Source organism: Phacochoerus africanus, chromosome 6, assembly GCF_016906955.1.
Source record: "Phacochoerus africanus isolate WHEZ1 chromosome 6, ROS_Pafr_v1, whole genome shotgun sequence".
NCBI classification, from domain to species: Eukaryota; Metazoa; Chordata; class Mammalia; order Artiodactyla; family Suidae; genus Phacochoerus; species Phacochoerus africanus.
This window is the reverse complement of record NC_062549.1, coordinates 68,515,371-68,533,487: the sequence shown is the minus strand read 5'-3', so window position 1 is coordinate 68,533,487 and position 18,117 is coordinate 68,515,371. Positions and strand designations below refer to the sequence as shown.

Below are 18,117 nucleotides of genomic sequence, written 5' to 3'. Positions count from 1 at the left end.
AGTTAAAATAAATCCTGCTCCCAGCTTCCCTAGTTGTAAAACCTTAGACAAGTCATTTTACCTCTCTGAGTCTTCCGTTGTCATCAGTGGAATATGATGAATTACAGTAACTAACACTTACTGAATGCTTACTATGTGCCAGTAACTAATGCTTCATATTTATTAACTTATAGGACTTATATTAAACAATCCGTCCAAAGCAGGTACAATAAACCTGGATCTTATTCTAGGTCGTTTAATTCAAGAGCCTGGTGTTTAATCACTGTGTAAGATTGCCCTTCCAGCCACAGCTCCTTGAGCCGTTACGAAGATTAAACAGTAATTGGTATTTAGCTCACCTTCAGAGCACTGATATCCAGACCCTAGAGTAAGCTCCCTTGGGGGCATATTAACTCATTTATCTTTATAGCGGCCCTAGAAGGTAGGTACTATTAGTACTTTCATCTTTCGGGTTTTAAAATAGGGCCAAATAAGTTAAACAGTTGAAGTTCAAACACCAGCGCAGTCAAGATTGTAACCAAGGCGGTCTAACAGAAGAGCCACTCGCTCTTTAGCCACTAGCCAGGAGAGGATGTGAGAGGATGTAGCCCGGGGCGGGGAAGACCAGGCATCGGGCGGCTGGGATGGGGTCACGGCCGTGCCCACTCAAGGCTGCCTATGGCTTCCAAAGCAAACCAAGTCTTCGTCTACACTTGGCTTTAAGTACATCCGTGGGAAGGACCTCTGTCGGCCCACACCCAGGGCCCCCATCGGCTCTGGTGAAATATAATTTATCTGTTCCCAAGAAGAACTGACTGACTTAGTAAGTATCTTGAGAACTGGCTTAGTGTAACACAGTCGCTCCGAGACCCCCTTATTCTGGGGCCCCCAAAATTTTCACTGCCCCTCCCTCCCTCACGCCGCTGCCTAGTGGAAGCCCCGGTGCCAGTCAAACCTTGGACTTCGTAGTGCGCGGGTTCCTCGCTCCTGCTCCGCCTACATCCGGGTTGGAGCCCAAGGGCCGTCTCTAACCCCATCTGCTCTCCAACACCGCCCTCTGCCGGCCCTTCTTCGGGTCGCCCGCGTTGTGAGCCTTTTCCGGCTGCTCCGGAAGTGGAGCTTTCTCTTCCGGGACGAGCGTCTGGGCGACCGCACGTGGCTGTGTTGCCTTGGCCTTTGCCGGCGCTACTGGAAAAGTGATTGGAACTGTTACCCCGGAACAGCCGGAGCCATGGAGGGCCAGAGCGTGGAGGAGCTGTTGGCAAAGGCGGAGCGGGACGAGGCAGAGAAGCTGCAGCGCATCACCGTGCACAAGGAACTAGAGCTGGAGTTCGACCTGGGTAACCTGCTGGCCTCCGACCGGAACCCCCCGACCGGGCTGCGGCATGCGGGACCCACGAAGGAGGCCGAGCTGCGGGCCCTGGCGCGGGACAACACGCAGCTGCTCATCAACCAGCTCTGGCAGCTGCCCACCGAGCGCGTGGAGGAGACGCTGGTGGCGCGGCTGCCGGAGCCCAGCACTCGTCTGCCGCGCGAGAAGCCGGTGCCCCGGCCGCGGCCTCTTACACGCTGGCAGCAGTTTGCGCGCCTCAAGGGCATCCGTCCTAAGAAGAAGACCAACCTGGTGTGGGACGAGGTAAGCGGCCAGTGGCGCCGCCGCTGGGGCTACCAGCGGGCCCGCGATGATACCAAGGAATGGTTGATTGAGGTGCCGAGCAATGCCGACCCCATGGAGGACCAGTTCGCCAAGCGTATTCAGGCCAAGAAGGAACGGGTAGCCAAGAACGAGCTGAACCGGCTGCGTAACCTGGCCCGCGCGCACAAGATGCAGCTGCCCAGCGCGGCCGGCATGCACCCTACCGGACACCAGAGTAAGGAAGAGCTGGGCCGCGCCATGCAGGTGGCCAAGGTCTCCACCGCCTCTGTAGGGCGCTTCCAGGAGCGCCTGCCCAAGGAGAAGGCGCCCCGGGGCTCTGGCAAGAAAAGGAAGTTTCAACCCCTTTTTGGGGACTTTGCAGCTGAGAAGAAGAGCCAGTTGGAGATGCTGCGAGTAATGAACAGCAAAAAGCCTCAGCTGGACGTGACCAGAGCCACCAATAAGCAGATGAGGGAGGAGGACCAGGAAGAAGCGGCTAAGAGGAGGAAAATGAGCCAGAAGGGCAAAAGAAAGGGAGGCCGACAGGGTCCTGGGGGTAAGAGGAAAGGTGGCCCACCCAGCCAGGGAGGGAAGAGGAAAGGGGGCGTGGGAAGCAAGATGAATTCCGGGCCGCCGGGCTTGGGTGGCAAGAGAAAAGGAGGGCAACACCAAGGAGGAAAGAGGAGGAAGTAAATTTCAGCCTCGGACTTGTTTGTAAACCAAGAACTGTACTTAATGTTGACATCTAGGCACTGTAGGGGGACGCCAAAGATGTGGCCCCTGCCTTCACTGAGCTTGAAGTTAAAGGGACAGCCTTGCCCTCCTCTGAAAATAGTATGTAAATATTGGACAGGACAAATTAATGTTATTTCCCACAACCAAAACTTTGGCTGGAGATTAAAGGATGTATTTTAAGGCCATACGAATTAGGGAAAGAATTTGGTCGAAATTAGGAGTGAGTTCTGTTTTTAAACAGACTTTTTTTTCCTTGTAAACTTTGGATGTGGTGTGAGGGAGGTCATATTTCAAAGACTTTTAGCATTGTTTTGATAACAAGCTTCTGTATTTATCAAAGTGGGAGAACAAAAAGATTACAAGGTTACATTTTCAGAACTGTTGTAAAGGCCATTTAATAAAGGTATGTCTGGATCTAATATTGCTTTCAAATTTTATAAGTTTTAAGTAAAGCCAGTGACCTGGATACGTGGTACAGATTATGTTCATTTACTTTCTAGAAGGTATCCACCAGCTAACTTATGACGTTAGCAAGACCACTTTATTAGGAAAACTCATGCTCCTTTTGATACCTGATATATTATTGAAAGTGTACAACTGGTGTCTCTTTGAACACTGAAAACATTAATTTGCTCTAGCTGATAAATTTGTGCTTCACTAAATAATGCAATCTTAATCCTAATTTTATACTTAAATTTTTATCAACATTTATGTCTCCAGTTTTTTTAAAGCTTCAAGTGGGATCTGTTTGGGGAAGAGAGAAACCCACAAAAACCTTGGAACATTATTATCTTTAGATTCATTTGTCACATTGACTTGAGCTGGTTTAATTAGGAGATGAAATGTTTACAGCTATCCTGGGTCTCTTTCCTTAATTGAGCTCAGTAACTCACCTTCCTAAATATCTCCTGAAAATTAACAGTAAATCTAGAATGGGGGGAGGGGGCTTTTTTCTGCTGTTAGAGCTCTAGGGAGCCACTCTTTCTTGGTTTTTGGTCTGACAATTGATAGGAAATTAGAATTGGGAGTTCGTTTTGTCTTTTTTTCAGTGTTGTTCCCTTTTTACAAAGTTGTAGAAATTGCTATGAAAGAAAGGATTAATTCAGATTTCATAATGGGTTAAAAATATGTTCAATTGTTACTGTCTTAAGATAACTTTCTGATAAAGAGCTGTGCCATCGATAGTGTTTCTGCTAGGACAGGGGGCAGAAGACAACATAGCATTTTAAAGGAGTCAGAGTGGAAAAGAATGCTCTTTCTCCGCATTTCCCAGGTCTCCGACTAGTGACATAGAGGATTTACACAGAGACTTGGGGAAGTATCCTAAACACCAAGGAGCAGTTACCTGCATGGCAATTTCAAAGGCGGAGGGTGAGACCCTGCAGTTGGAGCAGTCGTAGTTCCGCCTCGTGGGAAAATGGTCTGGAGCGGGAGGGCTGCTGTGGGGGGCGCGAGACCCAGCGGAGCGGGTGGGAGGGCGCGGCCGAGGGGGCGGAGGGGGAGGCGGCGGCACGGATTGGCCGGCGGTGGGGGGCGGGGCCCCGAGGAGGGAAACTGTGCAGCCATGGCCGCTGCCGCTCGCGCCCGGGTAGCACACTTGCTGAGGCAACTGCAGCGCGCAGCGTGAGTACGGGGTCGGCAGGCGGGCAGGGGACAGCGCATTCTTCTCGCAGTCATTTTCAGGAACTTTGGATCGCGTTGCCGCAGTGCGCGCCCGCGGCGAGCCAGCCTAGACAGCTCCGTCCCTGTGCCAAGCAGTCAGCGCGGCGCGGTGAGGCCGCTTGTACTCTGCCAGTCCTACGTTAGGGAAAGTAAGCCCCAGAAAGGAGAGCACCCGGTCTCAGATCAGGGCGAGCAATGGAGAGCCTGGCACAGTGACCAAGACAAATGCATGTGTCCAACCAACACATACGTACTGGGTGTATGTTATCGTGCCAAAAACTATTCTAGGAGCTGAAGATAAAAAAAACGAAAGACTGCAGCAGTTTAAAATCTGGCAGGGGAAATTGCATGAGGGAACAGGGTGAAACCCTGTGCAGGACCCCACGGAAGGGTTCAGAGCAATAACCAGGAGCTTGACTCCTTGGTATGTGCAGGCAGTCAAGGAGTTAAACATTATGATACGTCTGACTTCTCCAAAAATGCCAGGTACTAGTAGCCACGTGATAAATGCGTTGAATGTGCAGATGCACAAGTCGGTCTGGGAAAACGTGAGGGGGAAAAAAAGTGGAGATAAACAGGAGGAAAGGATGGGAAGGAAAGAAGAATTTCAGGCAAAGGGAAGAACAGCACCAGAGGCAAAAGCCTAGTTCCAGGATCTAAAACTAGTTAAAAGTCTGCACTACCTTTATAAGAGGAGGTGAGGATAGAAAAGACAGATGTGGGAAGACCATGAATTAGAAAATAGTTAGGAGTTCCAGTGAGTTAAGAATCTGACTGCAGGGAGTTCCTGTTGTGGTGCAGCAGGTTAAGAGCCCAACTAGTATCCAAGAGAATAAGGGTTTGATCCCTGGCCTTGCTCAGTGGGTTAAGGATCCGGCCTTGCCAAAAGCTGTGGTGTAGGTTGGAGACGAGGCTGGGATCCTGCATTGCTGTGGCTGTGGCATAGGCCAGCAGCTCCAGGTCCAATCTGACCCCTAGCCTGGGAATTTCTATATGCCGAGGGTGCAACCCTACCTAAAAAGAAAAAAAAAAAAGTGTGACTGCAGGGTTTGATCCTATCTGGTGCAGTAGGGTAAAGGATCTGGTATTGCCACAGCTGTGGCTTGGATTCAGTCCCTGGCCCAGGAAATTCCAAATGCTGCCAGCACAGAAAGGAAGGAAAGAGGGGAGGGAGGAAGAGAAAGGAAAACAGCTAATGTTTACTGGGCACTTACCAGGTGCTAGGCACTTTACATGTACTATTAATAGTAACTAATCCTTACAAGAACCCTATGCCATGCTGTGTTATTATCCTCATATTATAGATGAAGTAATATCATGGAGAAAAATAATTTGCCCAGTGTCATACACTAAGTAAATGGCACACATAATGTGGACCCAGGTAATCTGGCTTCACCGTTCATCTTCTCAGTCCTGTACTAAAGAATTTTAATTGTGTCCTATAGACAATGGAAAGCTGTTGAAGCAATAGTTCTCACTGTGAAACACATACTTTGAAATGCCCCATGGGAAAAGAATCCCATGGCCAAATAAGTTTGGGAAACCAACTGCTGCATTACCCCACGGAGAGTCAGGATAAACGTTAGCACATGAAGAGCTCTGAGAACTCCCGCGCAGGGGAGCGGGGCAGTTTTGCTGTATGTAGACTCTGTGTTCTAAATCTGTATCATCACAGAACTTTTATCAAGCAACACCACTCACATACCTTAGAATCAGTGTCACGTAGAACATGATTTGGGGATAGTTGCATGCAAAGGAGTGCGGCGTGATTAGAATTAAGTTGGAAACAAATTTTAAAAAGAATTAAGTTGGAGCTTTCTGGTGGCAGTGGAAAGACGAAAGGTAATTGTAGGGCTCCAGCTAAAGGCAGTAAGGAGAGGCAGCTGCTACAAGTGGTGGACATAAGAAATATTAAGCTGTTGGTTAGCAGAATTTTGTATCTGATTAGTGAGATAGAAGAAGTTGAGGTTTCTGGCAGGGGCATTGGGTAAACAGTGGGGCATTTACCAAGACAGAGACTGTAAGCTTTAGGGGGAAGGTGATGACCGTTTTGAGTTGGACATGCCTCAGGTACACCCAGGTGAAGGCCCCCAGCAGGTAACTGAATACCCTGTTCTGAAGCTCAGGAGTGAGTGGGAAACTTACCAGTGCATAGAGGGCAGCTGCAAGCATAAGTTTAGAAGCAAAGGCCTTGGCAAACTGTAGACCTGGAAGAAAAGGGCTGAGGATGAAGTCCTGGGGAGCAGCACTGCGTGGTTCTTTGTTCTGCACATGTTGTTTAAAAAAAATAAATAAATAGGGTATGCATTTAGAAAAAGTGGGAGATTTCAGGTAAAAACCTTGGAAAATTGGGAAGTGGCCTCATTGGGCCTATGTTTAGGCTGGGGAAGGTCTGCAGGACTGAGGGGAAGCAGGGCCACCACTTTTGGGCAGGGCCAGCGCTCCACCTTCTGGAGAGCCATGTCCCTGCCACCGCAGGGCAGCCCACTGCCCAGTCCACTGACACAGCTGAGTGGACAGCCAGGCGCTCTGGCCTTACTTAGGTTACCTGCTGGTCTCTTTAAGCACTTGGATTTGCAAATGACTTGCACTTTGGAGGGAAGGGAAGCAGCTTTAAAAGGAGATGTGGCCAAAGAGGTGGGAGCAAGGCCAGTTTTGCAATGCTCTCACCCCATACAGCAGGGAACTAAGCCGCCTGACATCCTAGAGGCAGGCGGGGCAAACAGTAAACTAGTAATTAAAAGTTAGAGCCTATTAGATAGTGATGGGTATTAAAGAGAAAGAAAAAGCAAACGGGGGCTGGGGCGGGGGGGTGGAGAAGGACATGTGATTTCAGAGAAGCCAGTCAGAGAAGACCTCACTTGCTAGCCTCCTGTTGCAGCTATAACAAATTCCCACAAACCTGGTGGCTGAAAACAACGCTTATTTGTTATCTTACAGTTCTGGAGCTCAGAAGTCCAAAATCAGTTTTCCTGAGCCACAGTCAAGGTGTGAGCAGAGCCACCTTGCCCTCAGAGGCTCTAGGGCAGAGTTCAGTACCTTGCTGTTCACAGCTTCTGGAGCTGCACTGCTCTCATTCCTTGGTGGTGGCCCCTTCCCCATCTTGAGAGCCACCACCTTGCTCCCATGGCCACAATGCCTTCCTCTGTCAAATCTCTCCCTCTGCAGCTCTCCGTTAAGGAACATCACATGGTTACGTTTAGGGCCCACTTAGAGAAGCCAGATAATCTCTCCATCTCAAGATTCTGAATCACACCTGCAGAGTCCCCTTTGCCATATAATGTGACAGGTTCCAGGGATTAGGCTCGGAATGTCTTCAAGGACTCAGCTATGCCACATTTGCTGAATAAAGACCAGTGAAAGGAGGGTGCAAAGCATGTGGCTCCCCTGGGGAGGTGTCTGGAGGTGGAACATGTCTGGCATGGTCTCCAAACAAGGTGACGACCAGAGCGGGCAAGAAAGAAAGGAGGCCAGAGATACTGGGAGCTGGGGGGGTGGGGGGCAGCCGAGGATGACCCCAAGCTTTTCTGGCCTAAACAACTGCAAGGATGATGTTCTCATCAGCTGGAACCAGAGGAGGCTTTGAAGAAAGATCAGGAGCTGAGTCTTAGGCAGGGAAAATGTTTGATGTTAATAGGCATTCACATGAAGATGTTGAGGCAGCTGATTCTGGGGTCCAGGAGGGAGGTCTAAACAGAAAGGATAAAGTGGGAGCCATCAGCATAGAAGATATTCAAGGCCATGGGACCGGGAGGGTCACTTGGGATGTAAATGTGGAAAGAAAAGAGAAGGCAAAGGCTGAATGCTGGAACCTTCCAGCATTTAGAGTCAAGAACATGAAAAGAAACTAGGACAGCAGCAGCCAGCGCAGTAAGAAGAAAACCAGAGAGTTATGTCATGGAAACCAAGGGCAGAAAGTTTTTCCAGGGAGGAGGAAGAGAAGGAAAGGACACAAATGACTGACAGGTCTGAACTGAGAACCGAGCAGTGCATTAGCGCTGAGGGGAGGGCACTCGTGACCTGGGAAGTCTGCCAGCAAAGCCGCAGGGCAAAGGCTCACTGGAGGAGATTCCAGACAGAGAGTGGGAGAGGAGCCAGTGGAGAGAGCAGGTGTAGTCACTGAAGGGAAGGAGAGAAGTAGGGGTGGCGGATGGGAGAGGGAAGAGGGACAAGGGGAAGTTGCCTGTTGATACAATGTGGGGAAACCAACACTCTCCGAGCTGATGGATAAGATTTCAGGGGAGGGAAGTTTTAATGATACAGGAGAGAAAAGGCAGAACTGTTGAGAGCGATGTTTTTGAGTAGCTGAGCAGAGCCGAGAGTTAGTGCACAGGGGAGAGGCTGGCCTTTGCTAAGAGCACGGCCGGTTAATCTACCATAGCAGGAGGGAAGCCAGAGCCAGAAGGTGGGTAGAGGATAGCCTTGTTCTAACCCTGGGGATTTCAGGGAGCCGAGGAATGTGTGGGAGGCTAGGAAATGGAGTTGGTGAGTGGAGGCAAGGAGGAGAGAACCAGAGGGTGAACAAGCCAGAGGAGACAAGGGGCTGAGAGTTTTCTAAGCATGAAACTCTTAAATAGGACAAGAATCAAGTGAAGGGGAAGACTAGGACACACAGGACAGAGGGAGGTCCCAAGAAGGGTAGAGGGGATGGGTTTCAAATCACAAATAAGGGGTAGAAATGAGGAACTGAGGTGGCCTGAAAGCTTGAAAAATATATAATAAAAAGAGAAGAGGGTAGCGGAAGGAAGCTTGTGCTCCCAAGGTCTTTCGCGTTGGTAAGCTTCGGAGTTTGCATTTTTCCTTACCTTTAAATCTCTTGTCTTGTCCTGGGAGGCACAAAGTAGGGAAAGACCTTAAAAGTAATGCCTTGTAAGGGACAAGCGGGGCCTCGCCCGCCTGAGTTTTCAAGCTGGGCAGCTCCAGGGAAGCCTCACATGTGGCGTTTCCGGCCGCGCCCACCAGATGGCAGCCTCGCCTCGCCTTGGCGCTCACCCGGCCCACGCCGGTTTCACCTAATTCACAATTTTTGAGATCTTGACCATCCTTGAATTTAACGCTTTACTTTCCGTCTCTCGTGTCCCTCTACGACGTCTTCATTCCAGATTTGAAGGGGGCAGGTGCCCACCGGACCTATTAGGACAGGGTCCCCTGGGCAGTCGATAGAAACATAAACCCTTCAGGGAGGCACAATCCATAGCGCGCAGCAGAAGGAGAAGCGGGAGAAGGGACTGTCCCAGAAATAGGAGGCGACAGGACGGGAAGGGATGCGGAAGGCAAGGGGGGTAAGGTCTAGCAAAGAGGAGGACGTGGAAAATCTGTAGAGGGGCGGTGAGAAATGAGCCGAGGTGAGCATCTGGTAAGAAGGTGACAGGTGTGAGAGCAATTCAGGGGGACATGGAGGGTGGGGCCGAGGAGGGGACAGCGCGGAGAAGGGACAGAGATCCGGGGTGGTGACCAGGGAGACCTGCAGGCCCACGAGGGCTTCCGAAGGCCCCAGCCGAGAGCCTGTTTGAAAGAAAACTAAAATCTGTGAAGTTAACGGGTAAACACAAGGAAAGCTCGGGGCGGGGGCGGGGAGGGGGGTTAGTTAACAAGGGGGCAATTTGGCCAAAGCCCTTAACCTAGTTAAGAGCTGAGACCCCATCTTCAACTTAGGGTACCCCCAACACTGCTCATCTCTGCTCCCGCGGGCATTAACTAGTGCTTGAATAATTGGTGAAGGAATGGCCCTAAAAAATTGAAAAAACGCTCAGTCAGCTTTTGTGCGTGGTGATTTCTGCCTTTTTCTATCGTTCGATGTTCACCAGTAGCTACTACTTTGATAGCATTTTAGGACTAGGATGCAATGTAAGTTACATTTACGCTGCTTATCTTTTGGTTTTCCGGTTTCGCTCTACACTTTTTTTTTTTTTCTGTTTCCCTAGATGCCAGTGTCCAAGTCATTCTCATACTTATTCCCAAGGTAATAATACATTTTGTGTTTAGCCACAATTTCTGTTTCCACTGTTGGCAATACCTGTGGGCAAAGTGTAAAGCAAGAAAATCAAGGCCTGTGAAGGGAAGACTGAGAAAAATGGTTGCCCTTTCACTTAAAATTGGTAACTAATATACTACATCAGCTGAATGGATGCTACTGGTTATGTGTTTGGCTCGAATATATGTTTAGTGTTTATACTGTCTTTCTACTTCGAGTAGAATTATTTAATGCTGTTTCTATATTTAATGCTATTTATAATGTCTTTCTACTTTTAATAGAGTTATTTGCAAAAGCTAAAAATGGTGACACAAACAGGACTTTAGGATTGTTTATCGAACACAATCAAGATGAAGTCTTTGAAAGGTCCTAATACGTCACAAAAAAGAAAGCATCTAAAAAACAATGTGGTCCCTAGGAGGAAACAAATCAATTTTTAAAATAATACTCTATTTCTTAATAATTAAAAATGAAAGAACTTTTTTCAGTTCCTACAAACATCTCAATCCTCACCAACTCCATTGTCCACAGAGCAGCAGGAAGGTCACTGCTGCTTCAAACTGTCCTCAGAATGTCACATGAATTATACCGACACAAAAACTGATTTCACCTCTTAGAAGAACAGGTCAAGTCCGAACAGTGCTAAGAGATGAAAAAAAAGGGGCCTATACAGACAGGATCCTAAACAGAAGCCCACAGTGAAGCCTGCTGCCCTATACAAGAGATGGAGTAACTGGCTGAGGGCTTGTCCTCAAATACAAGGAGAGAGAGACTCATCCTTCAGGACCAGCCAAGGGACCTCCCTGTCATTAACAGCCATCCATCAAGCAGGCTCTTCCTTGTAGACCCTCATGGACACAAGCAGAATTTCTTCTTCAGCTGATCTGCTGCAATTCTTAATTGGTTTCAACAAAGAATCAGTATTTTTTCCTATCCAGGGGCAATAAAATTAATAATTTAGAGAAAGATAATCTCATTGTTTTCTAGGATCCAGTTGACATCTTTTCATAAACTTTTGTAAGAGGAGTAACAGATTTTCTTTAAAGCCTATAGGGATCAAAGAAATTTGAATTATGACCTCTGCCCTCTATCAAAGGTAGACTGGTATCTGGTTGTGGTCTCTTTAATCTTAAAAAAAAAAAAATGGTAGTGAAAATTTTTCTATAGACTTTTCTCCAATCATATGACTGGCCAAGACTGATAGAAATAAGATTATCCAAACAAAGATAAAATCCATTAAGGAGAGCCCTTTTGTTATTCCAATATGCCAGAAATTCATATTTGCCATAACTAAATCTGATACTTTGCAAAGAAATAAAAATTTTTTATTAAATTTTCCAAAGAAAACTCTGTATGTATAAGCTTGAGAAATACAAATATCTTGCTGTGATAAATAACCTGGGGGGAAAAAATCTTAAACAAATGATCACAGTTGCTATGAGAAATGTAAGCAAGACTCATCAATAAATTTACTAATAGTTGTTCTCTACAATAATCGAGCTCTAGAGAATTTTTTTTCCTAGCAGATTTTTACACATTTTGTTTTCAAAAGTATATTTTAATTTCAACAGAGAAAAATTTTAAATAACTTTATTATCACACAATCCTCATCAAGTTAGCATTATATTCCCTTTAGATGCAGGTTTAAATTTTGATCTGATAGGCAACAATGAAACCTGAACAATATATCTTAGATAAGGTTTCAAGGAACATGTTTATGTTCATTGCTGGAATATCAGCTTATTATCAAATAACAATATGTTTGCTTTGTTTTTGAGGCTTACTCTGATGCTAATTTTTACATTTCTAGCTCCTGGATTTTCACCTTCTGGGAAAACAACAGATTATGCCTTTGAGGTAGATTTAATCCATTCCTTCTTTCTTTTATGAATGATTTGAAAAAATACAACCAGAGTATTTTCCTAATGCATTATTATCTCATCTGAAATCCGTTATTAATTGATGTTCTCTAGTCTCATTATTTGATCAGCATCTACTTAGCAAAGAACCTTTTTAGGACAATGGACTATAAACCTTCCAATAACATGAGTAATAACTGTTGAGGTGTGGGTTCAATCCACAGCCAGGCACAACGAGCTAAAGGTTCTGGCTGCGGTGATGGTTGCAGCTGCAGCTCGGATTCAGTCCCTGCCCTGGGAACATATGGCATGAGTATGGCCATAAAATAAATAAATCAAATAGGGCAAATAACCATTAAAATAGGGCAAATTCCCAGTTCTACAAACTTTCCCTCCAACTCACATGTTGTGTGATAAATCTTCTTTGGTTTTGTAATTATAACAATCCCACAAGAGCTCCAAGTAATCTGTTGAAGCAAGAATAAAGGAATGATTAATTCTGGTGAATTTTTATCACACTATAATTACATAATTTTTGTTTAAATCCGTCTCCTCCTACTTGAGGAGTCATAAATTAAAATGTGACCAAAAGCCTGAGAGTTAATCATTCCAAGAGCAGGCTGGGTAAGGACGGTGCTGGTTCACTGGCAGCGCAGGCCCGTCTGCAGGGTGCAGGCTATACTCAGCCCAGAGGATGGCTGCCACACTGGGATGCAGGCCCGGTGCTGCCCCATTATTCAAGACAGACAGAAATCCAGATGGTCACATTGTTTTGTTTTGTTTTTAATTGGACTAAGAGTTATTATACAACCCCCCCCCCCAAAAAAAAGAAGAAAGGAAGTTCCCATTGTGGCTGAGCAGTAATGAACCCGACTAGTATCCATGAGGATGCAGGTTCAATCCCCGGCCTTGCTCAGTGGGTGAAGGATCTGGCACTGCCATGAGCTATGGTGTAGGTCACAGACATGGCTCAGATCCCACGTTGCTGTGGCTGTGGTGTAGGCCAGCAACTGTAGCTCCGATTCAACCCCTAGCCTGGGAACCTCCATGTGCCTCCGGTGGCCCTAAAAAGCGGGGAAAAAAAGCTCTTCTTATTCATAGTTGTATTACCAGGGCCTAGCAGATGCCTGGAACACAGCAGACACTCTGCAGCGTTGGTGAATGGGAGGAAGGATAGAAGGATGAACGGGAGGATGGATGGCTGGATAGACAGATGGATACAGACATGCAAGGGTGGCTGCACAAATGAATGGTTGGATGAGTGAATGAAGGGGCGAACTATTCAAAGACAACAACATTTAAGTTGGAAAAGAAAATATTCGAGAGTTCATTTAGGTGTGGAGGCAAGTAGAGGCAGGCATTTCAAGCTGTGGGAACAATTGAGAGTTTATGATGTGTTTGGGAAAAGATAAATAATTCCAATGTAACTGGAGCCAACATTCGCTTTAAGAAGTCTGATGAGTGTGAGGCCAGAGGGGCTGACTAGAAGGCCAGGCTGGGGAATATATACTAAGTTCTGTAGACAATGAGGAACCATTTCAGGGTTTTAGAAATGAAATGACCATCACCTCACTTTTCTGTTTTTTTTTTCAGATGGCTGTTTCAAATATTAGATATGGAGCAGGAGTTACAAAGGAAGTGGGCATGGCAAGTATTTAAGATTTCTATAGTCTTCTATAAATGTTACATGTATTTTTTTTTTTTTTTTTTTTTTGCTATTTCTTTGGGCCGCTTCCGTGGCATATGGAGATTCCCAGGCTAGGGGTCTAATCGGAGCTGTAGCCACTGGCCTACGCCAGAGCCACAGCAACTCGGGATCCGAGCAGCGTCTGCAACCTACACCACAGCTCACGGCAACGCCGGATCGCTAACCCACTGAGCAAGGGCAGGGACCGAACCCGCAACCTCATGGTTCCTAGTCGGATTCGTTAACCACTGTGCCACGACGGGAACTCCTGTTACATGTATTTTTTAAAACAAGTACCTAGTGACAGCAGTTGAGTCCTTTGTTTGGGGCTCAGTGTTAAGTTTGCCAGAAGTGTCTATTACATCGCTAGTGCAATCAAACCTAACTTAAAAATTATTTTTGTTATTGTAGGATCTCCAAAACATGGGTGCTACAAATGTTTGTTTGATGACAGACAAGAACCTCTCCCAACTCCCTCCTGTACAGACAGTCATGGATTCCCTAGTGAAGAATGGCATAAACTTCAAGGTTTATGATAACGTGAGGGTGGAACCCACCCAGAGAAGGTATTCTTTTATTGTTATTTACTTTTAAGTGAAAGCCAACACCTAACACTTGTTGACTGAGACTTGCCCTAGGCCCTATTTAATGGCCTGGCAATGTATTTGTGAAAAACCTGACATAATGGCTTGTGTTTTCCCTCTCCAAGCTTCATGGAAGCTATTGAATTTGCCAAAAAGGGAGCATTTGATGCCTACGTGGCCGTGGGGGGCGGCTCCACCATGGACACCTGTAAAGCCGCTAATCTGTATGCGTCCAGCCCCCACTCTGAGTTCCTAGACTATGTCAGTGCCCCCATTGGGAAGGGGAAGCCAGTGACTGTGCCTCTGAAGCCTCTGATTGCAGGTAAAGACACTTTTATTTTGCACGTGGCAAAAGGCCTTAGGAGAGATGCAAGCCAGTAATTTTAGGATGTTTCCAAAGCTTTCTGATTTCTTCATTTCAGTGTAGAACCTTGTTTGGAGATGAAAACCGATAGCAGTTCATTCGTGTGTAAAATTCTGGTCTTCATTATTGCACAGACAGAGAGAATTTGGGTCAACGGCAGGAAAGTTTGCAGAATTAAGTTTTGGGGATCACCAGGTGGAGGAGGGAGGATCATGGTTTACGTGTTCTTTCGTCCCTCTGTCGGCAGGTTTGGCTTCTGAGCCCCTCTCTGTTTGCCCCACTTTGCCAGCCGCTGTGGAATTAAAGGGGAACCTTTGCTATTGTTTTTCTGGTATTGATTCAACCCTCTCTTCCACATAACAGCTCCTCAGCTGACCTGGGGCTTTGTCTCGGCCCTGGGACATGTGGCCAGCACGGCCTCACCAGTCCGGGCAACATCTGTTCTATGGCTGCCCCAGGGCACAGACACACACCAGGATCAGTGTCCGTCCACACAGACCTTGGGATCGTTTCGGCTTTTCAGCTCTCCCATTTTATGGCTGTCAGCGTATCCCCATTTAAAGTCTTATAGCCAAAGTGTACAAACTGGAAAATACCAGTTTAAAGTCTTGTCCCCGTCCTCCCTGCCCGCATCGTGAATGGGCCTCGTGATGGGACAGGAGTGGGTAGATGGCAGATGAACTGCTTTGACGTGAACAAGCAATCAGCAGGGAGCAGCATAATTGATGTCTGGCAAATGGAACCCTCTGGTGAAACTGTGTCAGCATCACACAGAGAGGTGATTAGTAAAGTTTAGAAACTTGACAGAACCACAAAACCGTGGAGCCCAGCAAAGGCAGGCCGTTACTGTGCTTGCTGCCAAGAGGGAATAAAGATGTCTTTTAGGGACGGCAAACAGGAGTTCCCTCACCAGGGAAGCCAAAGCCTGTCTCTGAAGGTCTGGCTGCCGCCGCTTATGATCTGGTGCTAGAGGAGCCCGAGGTCCCCAGAGCGCCTCCCTGTTTTACAGAAACAGACATCATCATGCGTGTTAAACACACGTGTGTAACAGACACGGACATCGGACATCCATGTTAGGCATACACACATCTGCACCAAAACAGACCTCAGACATACATGCTGACACAGACACAGGCACCACGCATGCATATTCAAGGATACATACATGTTAGATTTACATGCATGTTAACACAGACACAGACATCATACATGCTAAACAGGCATGCATATTAATGCAGACACTGCCATCTCACACATACATGTTCAACACAGATGCGGCACAGTAAAGCCAACACAGGCATCAGACCTATTACATGTTATGCGGAAATAGTCATGCATGTTAAGCACACAGGAATGTTCATACAAATACAGACATCAGGCGAGCAAACAGAGGCAACAAAGCTTTCCTCTCTCTGCTCCTGATTTCCTAAGGCTGAATTAAGTATCTCCACTGACCTTTACTTAGGTGTTTATTAAAAGTAATATTTTTCTGTTCAAGTCCCAACTACCTCAGGAACTGGGAGTGAAACTACCGGAGTTGCCGTTTTTGACTATGAACACTTGAAAGTAAAAACTGGTAAGAACTTTGTCCATACATTTTTTTTTTATTCTCTCTCTTACCTTTCCACTCTACTCCCTTTTCTTTAATCCTGATCTTTAAAATTCAAGGAGCTATGGAGTTAAGGAAAGGATATGTACATAGACACATTTTCTTTCTTTCCCCAAGTACATATAAAAATATGAAGCAGTCTAATAAACTTGTTTTTGAGAATTACCTATGGAAGTGTACTGAAATGCCATGACTCTCGATTGGCCATTTTTCTGCCCAATTAGTGACTGTATATCCACAGTAAATGGTTATTCCCTTCCTCAGACATCTTTTTTACATTCTAATGTAATTTCATTGAGATACAGGTTTTTAAAACATAAACATCTTAAGAGTCTGGTTTGACGAGTTTTGACAAAGATCCACACACATGTTCCCACCACCCCAGTCAAGGTACAGGACATTCCCACCACTCGAGAAAATTCCCTGTTGCTCCTGCCCAGTGAATCCCTCCAGCCCCATTCCCAAGTAACCACAATTCTGCTTGGTCATCTTCATCCTGCCACCTTTTCCGACTCTTAGCCAACGTGGGAGAAAGGTCCCCATCCTTGAGTCTGGTTCCATATCCTTTGCAGTGGAGTAAATGGGCATTGAACTGCATGTTTATAGTAACTTCTCTTTTTAAATTAAATTATTTTATCCTTTGACATTGTTAATGACAGTAATAACCCACACTTAAATTCCACCTTCCATTTTTTTAAGACGTTCCCATCATATAATCTAATGTAATCTTATAACAGCTCTGGGAGGGATGGAGGGCCTGTGTTATTAGAGTCTAATCTTATAGAGAACTCAGAGAGGCCCAGGGACTTACCAAAGACACACAGTAAGTCACAAAGCAAGGGCCCGACAGTGGTATGCTAGTAAACCAGCTCTCTAGAATTTAATGGGTAAACAGGCCCTGATTTATAGTGTTTGCTTAGTGTAAATACCCCATGGTAGCCAATGACATCACTCAACCTGGAGCTGGGAAGAGCTGGGTATAGGAGCTCTTCTAACCTGCAGGGAGCTTCGGCTCCACCGAAAAACCCATGCTCCTGCCTCTGAATCTCTCCTCGCTGCTCCTTGCCGCCTCCCTATATGAGAATGAATCTTATCTCATATTTGCATTATAGGAGGATAATCTGTTAGCCTTAAGTTTTTTATTTTTTAAAAGTTGTGTCACACCTATAGCCTCTGTTGAAAACCCCTGTCTTAGGCATTGCTTCGCGAGCCATCAAACCCACCCTGGGCCTGATCGATCCTCTGCACACACGGCACATGCCTGACAGGGTGGTGGCCAACAGCGGCTTCGATGTGCTCTGGTAGGTACCCGTGCCACCCTGGAGGGGCCCTTTTGGTCCTCAGGTCGATGGACAGTATTTTACTGCTGAAAGCACCTGCTAAGCACTCACTGATTGGCTCTCCACACTAGCCCTGGCTCTGCCTGTCCGTATCCCCTTTCCTGGATGACAGTGCTGAAGCTGTAGAGATGAGGCGGGGTCCCGGGCGAGCCCACAAACCTGCTGCTCGGGCTGGACTGGCCCAGCCACAGCTGTGGTCATGGGGACATAGCGAAAGGGGCAGCTGCAGCAGGCAGGCAGCATCTCAGACCCACAGCACTGCCTCTGCTGCTCTGGCCAGGGACACCCAGGGCTGCAGCCACAGGAAGGGGGCAGGGAAGGGGGCACCCACATCCTGGGCTGGATGGGCCCACAGCCGGCACGTTACACACATCATCACTTCACTGGCTCTGTGCCACACAGAGAAGAAAACTGGGCAGGAGATGTTTAGCAGCTTGCCCAGTCACGCCACGTGCTCCCTAGGCTTTGGCTGCCACATGCTGGTGGCACTCTTGTCACTGTTTCTGCCACAGGCCTCACTCCTGAGTTCTGGGCCCTGGGTTCCAGTGGCCTCACGGGGACCCACGGGGGCGTCACATTCAGCTGGTCCCAAAAGACCCCATTTCAACCATTTGCATATGCACATTTTTTCACATTTTAACATCTCTGAAATCAGGGCGTATCTGGATCTCTGTGGTGTGGCGTGATG

The 18,117-nt window shown here is 47.0% G+C and overlaps 3 protein-coding genes across 3 annotated transcripts in view; 2 read left to right on the top strand and 1 right to left on the bottom strand.

The window, feature by feature from the left end:
• The window catches only part of CRH (corticotropin releasing hormone), a 197,484-nt gene extending 196,310 nt beyond the window's left edge, over positions 1 to 1,174 (bottom strand). Inside the window, exon 1 of the mRNA XM_047783831.1 lies at positions 935 to 1,174. The gene's annotated coding sequence lies outside the window, so the exon portion shown is untranslated. The remainder of the gene's footprint in view (positions 1 to 934) is intronic.
• RRS1 (ribosome biogenesis regulator 1 homolog) lies at positions 1,105 to 2,769 on the top strand. Its single transcript, XM_047783829.1, has one exon. It carries the CDS (start codon positions 1,211 to 1,213, stop codon positions 2,306 to 2,308), a length of 1,098 nt encoding a protein of 365 aa, XP_047639785.1. The 5' UTR covers positions 1,105 to 1,210; the 3' UTR covers positions 2,309 to 2,769.
• A 1,118-nt stretch (positions 2,770 to 3,887) lies between these two features.
• The window catches only part of ADHFE1 (alcohol dehydrogenase iron containing 1), a 33,617-nt gene continuing 19,387 nt past the window's right edge, over positions 3,888 to 18,117 (top strand). The window contains exons 1-8 of the mRNA XM_047783828.1: positions 3,888 to 3,973; positions 9,937 to 9,974; positions 11,797 to 11,843; positions 13,439 to 13,492; positions 13,944 to 14,098; positions 14,242 to 14,438; positions 15,979 to 16,056; positions 17,285 to 17,390. Of these exons, the coding sequence (XP_047639784.1) occupies positions 3,915 to 3,973; positions 9,937 to 9,974; positions 11,797 to 11,843; positions 13,439 to 13,492; positions 13,944 to 14,098; positions 14,242 to 14,438; positions 15,979 to 16,056; positions 17,285 to 17,390 (734 nt within the window). The 5' untranslated portion in view covers positions 3,888 to 3,914. The remainder of the gene's footprint in view (positions 3,974 to 9,936; positions 9,975 to 11,796; positions 11,844 to 13,438; positions 13,493 to 13,943; positions 14,099 to 14,241; positions 14,439 to 15,978; positions 16,057 to 17,284; positions 17,391 to 18,117) is intronic.